This window comes from Papilio polytes, unplaced genomic scaffold (assembly GCF_000836215.1).
Source record: "Papilio polytes unplaced genomic scaffold, Ppol_1.0 DF824492.1, whole genome shotgun sequence".
NCBI lineage: Eukaryota > Metazoa > Arthropoda > Insecta > Lepidoptera > Papilionidae > Papilio > Papilio polytes.
In genome coordinates this window covers 455,557-465,537 of record NW_013524712.1, presented here as the reverse complement: position 1 = coordinate 465,537, position 9,981 = coordinate 455,557, and the positions used below count along the sequence as shown (strand labels likewise).

The window sequence follows — 9,981 nt, the reverse complement described above, 5'->3', positions numbered from 1 at the left end:
TATTTTAGGAAACTATCATTTATTGAGAATGTTGTGGTCGAGTGTCAGCGGTGTTCAAATGCGCGCGCGGATCCAGGCGTTGAAGGAGGTGACGCGAGCGAAGCCGGCGGGCAGGTTCTGTTGGCAGCCGCGCGGGGAACCGAACGAGGTGATTCCAATCTGCAAGACAAGAATAATGTATAAGACAATAAGTTATGATGTTACATTTTTTTATAAGGTGACGATAGTCCATAGACGTCCGCAATAGGCAATATGCATATAACGCCAAATTGGACCATTTTTTTTAATTCTGATTTATTACTATAAAAACATAAATGTAAAGGTTTTTTTTAATATAATGCGATTTAGTGGAAAATTTTATCGTTAAAAAATACACTTTATTTTTTAAATTCCCTCTTTTAATTCTAAAACACAACGCTATTGGTCGAAGAAAGTGGCAGATCTAATATGGCGTCGCTGTGTTGTCAAAACACAATTCATTTACGTTTGTTTATATAGAAATACACTCTTGAAGTATTTTACTGTAAACGCGATATCAAAACCAACTTTAAAATAAAAAAAATAATGAATAGAATTATTAATTACCACTTATTTGTACCAGGAGTAATATAAAAATTAATCGATTTTCGACTTTTTGACCTTGAGAACCTACTTACTACTGATACTGACTAGAGATACTTTGTTGTTTTTTACATCGAATGTGATGAATGAAATGAATGAAATACAATAAAAATGACGATTGACGTCACGTGTCTCATACCAACTTTGGTCGAGTTTTAGTCGCACGAAAATGATCGTAATTTTATTTTATTATTTCTAGCTCATTGGTAGAATATTTTCGAGTTATTTTTTCTGGTTATTTTAAAACAAGTAGAATCGTTTAAAAAAAGCAAAATGTATATATGCATGTTCCCTATTGCAGTGTTGCCTTAATCGATGGAGGAGATACACATAAAAAGGATACTTCCCCTTCCTATTCATCTCTACCGTTAAATCCAATTTTCTTTCATCCTTCCCACTTAAGAAAAAGGTGGAAATGGACTAAAAGGCCTTCACAGATATTAAACAGTACACGGAATTGCTTCCACTTCACATCTATCTTGTGTGGTATTGGAGCCCTACAGTGCGAAGATGTTAAAGCGGGCTCTATCACTATGAAGGTACTCACAAGCACGTTGTTGGCGACGAGTGGGCCGCCGGAGTCTCCGCCGCAGGTGCTGACGCGGTTGGCGCCGCTCACACAAATGGTGGAGGCAACAACGATGGAAGATCCGAATGTGTTTCTGCAGACTGCGTTGGTGATGACCTGCAGGCGAGCGTGCGAGAGCGCCTGGTTGCTACCAATATTATGACCTGTACAAGACATGCAAGAGAAAGATATAGAGAAAATAAAAAAATGAGGCCAACCTGCAAGCATTACCTTTCGGATAAAAAAAGAATTATCAAAATCGGTCCACTAGCGGCGGAGTTGTGCCGTAACACACATAAAAAAACATACAGACGAATTGAGTACCTCCTTCTTTTGGAAAGTCGGTCAAAAAGGGAGGAAAGGAGACAACATGTGGCAGAAATGAGAATGTTAAGATGGATGTGTGGGGTAACACGAATGGATAAGATACGAAATGAGTATATTAGAGGAAGTTTGAGAGTTGCTCCAATGGTAAAGAAGGTAAGGAGTAAAAGGTTAGCATATGGGCATGTTATGAGGAGGGATGAATCACATGTTACAAAAATGTTAGTTGTGAGTACATCGGTAGAGGTAGACATAGAAAGAGTTGGATTGTGTGAAAGGTGACATGATCAAGAAAGGAGTGACTGAGATGACGGATGATAGAGTTATGTGGAGGACAAAAACCTGCGCCCTACGGGAGTCGGATAAGGAGGATTATGATGCAAATTGGTAAATCCTCACCGTCGCCAGTAGCGCCGAAGCCAGCGGCCCACGCCCATGTGCCAGCGAAGTCATTGCTGCCCGACGCCAGGCCGATGTTACGAATGGTGTCTGAAACAATCAAATGCCAGCTTACAAACAGTTACTAATAAAAAAGTACATGTCTATTTTAGTTTCGAGCAGTTACAAGTCACAATATTCTACACTAGCTTTTGCCCCCGGCTCCGGCTACGTATAATTAAAAAAAAAATGCCAAATTTCATTCAGACCCGTTAAGCCGTTTATTTTACAAACTCAAACAAACATCCATCCGTCTAAACTTTCGCATATTAGTATTAAGTATGATTGAATGCTCGTTATCTTTATCTATTCTAATGTTATAAAGACGAAAGATTGCTTTTTGGATTTTTGTATGTATTGAAATAACTAATGGGCCAATTACAAAAATTCTTACACCATTAAAAAGATAAGTTATCAGCGAGTAATATGTACTATATGTTTCGGCTTGGACGGAGTCGCGAGCAATAGCTAGACTATTATAAGTTGACTGTATAGTATCGATACTCACTGCTGTAGTTGACCCAGGGGATGACGATAATGGCGACGTCATTGTTAGCGTTGTTGGGGTTCCAGCTTCCGTGCATCTGCACGTTGTTGGTGTTAAGGCGGGTGCCGCCGGAGAAGAGCCGGATGGAGCCGAGCACGACGGTGAACTGTCTCGCCCGGTTGCGGCCATCCCACCAGCAGTGGGCGGCGGTTACCAGCCGGGTGTTGGACAGCAGAGAGGAGCCGCAGACGGAGGTGCCACCTGTTGTTAGGGTGATGACCAAACCGCCCTATAAGAGAAAGAGGGGAAACCTAAGTTGATGAAGGAAGAGTTATACATAAGAAAGACATATCCCCTTCCTATGCGTCTCCTCGACTGTCAAATCCACTTCCCTTCCCTTTACATCTTTCCCTTATAAGAAAAGGGTGGAAAGAGACTTTAATTGGGCCTCCGGTACACTCATTAGACAAAACGCGAAATTGCTCCCTCTTCACGCTTGTCTTCTGTATGGTCGTGGTATTTTACCGGGCGAGCCCTACAGTGTGAAGATGTTAAAGCGGGCTCTACCAGCTCTACCACGATATCTTCAACAGGTTATTCACGTCCATCTAAATTCATTTTCAAAATTAAGCATACCATGTAAGGGTAAGCGCCAAGAGCGGCAGTTGATCCTCCCGTGATTCTGCTGCCATCGAAGTCAGCGGCCAACTCAGCCTGTCTGATCTGCTCCGCGCGTTGGATACCGATGTTCTCATGGTAGTGGAGAACAATCGGCTCCTCCGCAGCCACCAGCGCCACCAAGCAGGCTACAGCAACAACTAACAGCTTCATTATTTACTTTTAAGGATACTGGGCATTAACAGTCATAGCTTTTATACTAATCAAAAATGTCACAAACGAGATTAAGGTAATTTGTCATGATTAGAAACACGTCAGTAATTTTGACGGATAATTGGTCTGAGTTATCACAGGAAGCGATAGTAAACCTCACGTTGCGATCAGAAATAATTCTAATCGATAGAGAAATCTTATAAATATAAACTTGTCGGAGCGAACGAGCGTTTTGTAAAATTCAATACCGAAGGTAGATCATGTACACGGTAACGATTTCTTTTTTTTGACCGACTTCCCAAAAGAAGGAGGTACTCAATTCGTCTGTATGTTTTTATAATATAAGGTGGCAAACGAGCAAGTGGCCACCTGAATCCACCGAAATGGATAGCGTCCGCTGCCCATAAACATTCACAATTACAAATGCGTTGCCTGTTATTAATTGACGGAATAGGAGACGCACATAAAGAGGACATATCCCCTTCCTATGCGGCTCCTCCATCGTCAAATCCACTTTTCCTTCCTATCCTTTCCTCTTTAGAACAGGGTGGAAAGGGAAAGGAACTAAAATTAGGCCTCTGGCACCACACTCATAAAAAAATAGAAAGGGAAATATCCTCTTCATGTGCGTCTCCTCCTCCGTCGGATAAGGGTAGACAACGCATCTGTAATTGTGGATGTTTATGGGCAGCGGACGCTATCCATTTCGGTGGATTCAGGTGGCCACTTGCTCGTTTGCCACCTTATATTATAAAAAACATTAAATTATTAGTTGCCAGTTTAATCGTTCGAATAGTTTCAATAATTTCGCCCCGTATAACTTCAAAAAATAATATGTTCCCTTCCCATCAGAGCCCAAAACCTCTACAACAGACCTTTGATAACTTAAAACCTCTATAACTTAAAATATTTGATGTTTCCCTTGGACTTTAACTTATCGAGGAACTACTGTATATACAACAAAGCATAGGCACAATTTTCCTTTTATTTTAAATGACCATGATTAGAGTCTGCCTGAAAATATCGCACGACTGTTTAGACTCGCTTCCTATCAGCTTATATGGAGGTACACTCGATGTTTAGTTGTGACTAAACAGTTGAGGACAACGGAACAATCGACAATCGCACAACATCTTACTAATATTATAAATGCGAAAGTTCAGATGGATGGATGTTTATTAGCATGTTAGCGTTTGTAGCCTAAACAGCTGAACGGATCTCCATTAAATTTGGCACAGGTTTAGAGCATAGTCTGGAAGAACACATAGGCTACTTTTTATCCCGGGAATAGTTACGGTTCATTAATTTAGTTTTTTAATGTTTACTCGATCATTCTGCAGCGGTTCAACATATCTTATTGAAATTTGGCACAGATATAAAACAAAGTCTGGAGTACACATGGGATAAGCTTCATCCCCGAGAAATCTCCGGTTCCCGATGGATACGTAGCTTTTTGTAATTTATATAGTTTGTATGTTTTCTAATATCACGCGGACGAAGTCGCGGCCAACAGCTCGTTAATAATAGAATTAAGATAAAACATAGATATTTTATTTGCCCTTGTTCTGATGTTAACATTTTACTTTACTGTTCTACTGGGTAGGGAATTAAATTCTTTGACTGTTGCAGTAATGACAAAGCCGCGGTGAAGACTAGAATTTGGCCTTTGAATATAAATCATATTTATAATCCGTTTAAAAATGATAAACTACTTTTTTTAAATTTATGACTTCAGTAATTTGGGTATTTCCCAAGATTAGTGAAAAAATATGTTAACACTAGCCTTCGTCAGCGATTCCGTCTGAATGGAATTGAATAAAACAAAAGTGAGTAGCCTATGTGTTCTTCCAGACTATCCTCTACATCTATGCCAAATTTAATTGAGATCCGTTCAGCCCAAGTAAGGTGATTGAAGGTCTGTATGGAGATATTTTATACACTAGTATAGTTCTCTGACGCGGACGTGATACAATTTTATCTTTGATATTAATGTATCATTGTGTTCTTATCTTTACTATTATAATAAAGCGTAAACACACACTTCTTTGTTACCTTACATGTCAGCAATTACAGAATATTTTTGAATAATTATTTTTTTAATTAAAAGCCCTACACTTACGTCACGCTTTAGGCTATATATTTTCACGCTGTTAAATATTTTGGATAAGAACATTAATGTGGGAAAGAGACTAAAAGTTGCTGCCAACATCAAGGAAGCAAGATTGCCATGCTTTATCATGTCATGTCATTTTGACATTTGTTATTGATAATTGGACAAAAGTAAACAATAAAATAAAATTTTCATAATTTCATGCGGATGAAGCCGCAGGGGAACAGCTAGTCATAAATATTTACTATCTTTAAAGTGTTTAGAAGGTGAAGGAACAAAATCGTTACAATTTTGTTAGCGCACATGTTTCTTATATAAATATAATTAGAAGCTATTTAAATACGTGTTCTGAGAAACCAAACTATCGCACAACTGTTTTGTCTCGCTTTGTTATCTATATCTGTACTAATATTATAAAGAGGAAAGATTTGTATTTTTTTATGTATTGAAATAACTCAAAAACTACTGGACCGATTTTAAAAATTTCATTTCCGTCAGAAAGATAATTTATCTATGAGTAACATAGGCTATATTTTATTATTACTAATGTTTAGGAACTAATAAACAGCGTGTTTCTGGACGCCGGCGTTAAAATTCACTAAACTTTAATTTTCCTCGGCTTACGCTGCCTAAACCATTAGAGGTATATAAAAATGATGTATGAAAGAATTGTAGATCTCAAAAAGTTCTACAGAAAAGTCTACGATAGCATTTACCTATCTTTAACGGTTTTCTTACATTAACCACTTTTTTGCTTACAAAATGAATTAAAAACCGCACGCTATTTGCAGCGTTCTTTTATTGGTTTCAATATTAATCCTTATCCAAATGAGTGCATTTGTTATCAGAAGAATTTAATGTAGAATAAAATTGTCTTTTACAGTATTTAAATTGGACTAATAGTTTAGAAGATATCGCGAACACAAACAATAAAGGTAACCGAAAAATCAGCTTACAAACTACCGGGCTTGGGAATTTGGTTTGGCATCGGTAGATTTCTGTTATTACGTAGATTACTACTAAGTTAATACTTTAGGTAATAGGTTGAAAAAAGGATGAACGTAAGTTTTGAACTTTCAAATTTCAAGTGGACAAAGTCGCGGGCAACAGTTAGTGTAGAAACGAACTGTGTGAAATCTTTGTTACTATCCATAATATTGTAGATAATGCTCTACTGAAATATTAACCCACTACCCCTGGGGATGTTAGCTCCCAGGGGCCGGACCATCCCTCGGGGTAGCTAATAGATTTAACATCCATTTGTTTACGTTGTTACTGATTTAGGGTAAGCAGAGGGATTTAAAAAAGAACATCTTTATGATTAACACGAGAGAATCAACGACTTTTTATCCGTTAGTTTTTTCCTACGAATCCGTCTTCGTGCAATTAAAAAATCAAACGTAAGTAGCTTATTTATTCTTCCACACTATTTTCTACATCTGTGACGATTTTAATTAAGATCCGTTCAGTTGTTTAGGCTACAAACTCTAACAAACATCCATCTAAACTTTCACATGTATAACTCAGTAGAACCTCGATAACTCAAACCTCAGTAACTTAAAAACCTCTAAAACTTCAAAAAATAAATGTTCCCTTCCCATCAGAGCCCAAAACCTACAACATAGACCCTTGATAACTTAAAACCTCTATAACTTAAAATATTTGGTGTTTCCCTTGGACTTTAACTTATAGAGGTTGGGAAGGGAACATATTTTTTTTGAAGTTATAGAGGTTTTTAAGTTACCGATGTTTGAGTTATCGAGGTTCTCCTGTATTACTAGCTTTCGCGCGACTCCGTCCGCGTGGAATTAAAAAAGTGAGTAACCTATGTATTCTTCCTATCGTTATTCCATACCGAATTTCATCGAAATCCGTTCAGCCGTTTAGGTTACAAACTCTAACAAACATCTATCTAAACTTTCGCATTTATAATATTAGTATGAAACGGAATAATTTATGCGTTTACACGCGTGATATTTTTTCGTTATTTACAAATTCAAATCGTGAACAAAAAACAATTCATAACGATTATGTAAATACGGCAACGTCGCATTCTTGTTCAACGACGCCGGCCATTGTTGCCAATTTTATGGCAAATGTCGTGTACTCCTGCAACTCATAACTACGACCTAAAGCCGCAAACTAAAGGCCGAAGATTCCACGCTTTTGAAGATTTAGAATAATTAATTTTTCTTTGACAATTTTTTTGAATGAAAACGACTCGTTGATTACTCCCCACCTGTGCTATTGCTATGTTCCGGCTGAGATTTCTGCAACATCATTGTAAAGTCTGTCGGTACAATACAGATTAAAATTAGACCGTACCTGACATTGATGGGTTCTAACGACATGCATTTTTGCTTATTCTCTTCTGCTCTTTTAACCTTTCGTACTGTCGTTATTCCAATCCCTTCCAACTTTGCCATTTTTGTATTTGTCAGTCATTAAAGTGGTAAGAAAACAAGAAAAAGTATTATTTTCCAAACATATAACAAGCCTAGAGATTAGTTGGAATGGTAAAAAGAAATACTAGTAAATCAACAAAAATCTAATTGTATTTTTTTATTAAAAGAAACTATTTTTATTACAGTGCCATCTATCGGCGGATGTCGGTACTAATGTAAACTTGTAATTAACACAATCACTAGTTGATGATAAAATAAAGCCATACTTCTGCAACTGGACATTAGTGTGTTAATTCTCTACTTTTACGAACTTGTACGCGCTATTCACTCTTTTATTTAGAACGTGTGTGAAAAGGATAGAAAATTTCATAAAAACAAGTGCATGAGGCACAAAAGGGTTAGATGTCAAGTGACCAGGGGGCAGAGGGCAGGGGGCAGGGCTTAGCGGACACTCCCCTCTATTTCAAATATTTAACAGAACAAAAGCCGCTTACGTATTCCCTCCCCCGCCGCCAGGGGGCGCAGTGCAGTGATAGGCATACCAATGCTTCATTTAATTATATATAATTGTTAGTTTGAAAGTAGCGCCAGTGGTGGAGAAATTGAGAAGCAAAAGGTTAGTGTGGTATTTACATGTTATGAGAGACAATGGGGACATAAACCTGAAAGTGTAAAGGATGAAAGTGGACTACAAAGTAAGAGGAAGACCGAAGAAAGTATGGATTGTGTGAAAGAGGATATGCTTAAGAAAGGAGTGGATTCAGATATGACGATAATGATGTATGGAAGAGCACAACTGTGCCGACCCTCCGTAAGGGATAAGGGCAAGTGGATGATGAATTGTACTCTATAAATCATAATAATTTATTCTTCCACTAGCATTCGCCCGCGACTCTGACCGCGTGGAATTCAAAAAAACCTATGTGTTCTTCCAAACTATCCTTTATGTCTATGCCAAATTTCATCGAAATCCGTTCAGCAGTTTATGCTACAAACTCTAACAAACATCCATCTAAACTTTCGCATTTATAATATTAGTAATATGTTCTTGTGTGGAAAGACATACAGTTTCTTTTTAATTCCGCGTAACAAACACGCGTGACAAAGTTAGTTATTTTAATAAAAATGCATTTATTTGTCACGCTGTTTATCTTTGTACTAATCTTAAGATACAACGATAAAGGTTTTAAGTATTAAATACGTAAATAATGACTTAAAAATGTACATTTTTAGGAGATACATTTATAAACATGTATTCGTTATTAAAAATATTGAAAATCAAAAATAATAAACAACCAGAAAATCTTATTCCAACATTTTCAATACAATTTCCAATAAACCGGAAAAACGGAACGTGTTTTAAAACACAAACAAGCGCACTTCCGGCGTGCGACGTCATTTCCGGTACCGCCACCCCGCAGCCCCCTGCAGCCCCCCAGCCCTCCGCAGCCCCCAGACCCAGCGACGGGAGGGCTCAGTGGTAAATAGATTTCTCATTCAATTTGTAGGTAACCTATTTCATATTAAAAAAAAAATCTATAGTAATATTATAAAGAGGACAGGTTTGTATTCATAAAACGGATAATCTCAAAAACTAAACGAGCTATTTTGTAAAAAAAATTCAGCATTAGAAAACTATATTATCATAGACATTATAATATAATAGCCCGCGACTCCGTCCGCGTGAAACTAAAAACAGAAAACAAAAGCGAGTAGCTTATGTGTTCTTTCAGACTATCCTCTACATCTATACCAAATTTAATTGAAATCGGTTCAGCCGTTTAGGCTACAAACTCTAACAAACATCCATCCAGACACAAACTATTGTAATACATACTTATGTTTTTAACTCAACGCGGACAGAGTCGGAGACGAGAGCTAGTCGTATTCAGTACAGTTATAACATATTTGTAGAATATAGTCTATCAAATATCGGGATTCGAACTCAATATAGCTAAGTTACCACCACTGCGCTTTTGGCGGTCACAGTACAGAATTTCAAAAAGACGCGGTATTTGATTCCATAAATCCCACCCCCAGGGTGGTATCGATTCGAAATAACGACGTGATTTGAATGTTAAAATTAGGAATTTTCGAGCGAGTGCATTTGACTAAAATATAACACAACTGTTGTGATTGTAAATTGTTTCGCAGCCAACTGTTTAGTTGAACAACTAATCGAGTGATGTACTTCCAT

General features: G+C 37.6%; 1 protein-coding gene across 1 annotated transcript; it reads right to left on the bottom strand.

The window, feature by feature from the left end:
- Positions 1–3,270, bottom strand: LOC106108395 (collagenase-like). The gene is made up of 5 exons (XM_013289593.1): positions 3,075–3,270; positions 2,460–2,727; positions 1,913–2,002; positions 1,169–1,353; positions 1–159 (listed from the first exon to the last, which is right to left on the bottom strand). The coding sequence occupies exons 1-5, from the start codon at positions 3,267–3,269 to the stop codon at positions 55–57; spliced, it is 843 nt and encodes a 280-aa protein (XP_013145047.1). The 5' UTR covers position 3,270; the 3' UTR covers positions 1–54.
- Positions 3,271–9,981: the final 6,711 nt, after the last annotated feature.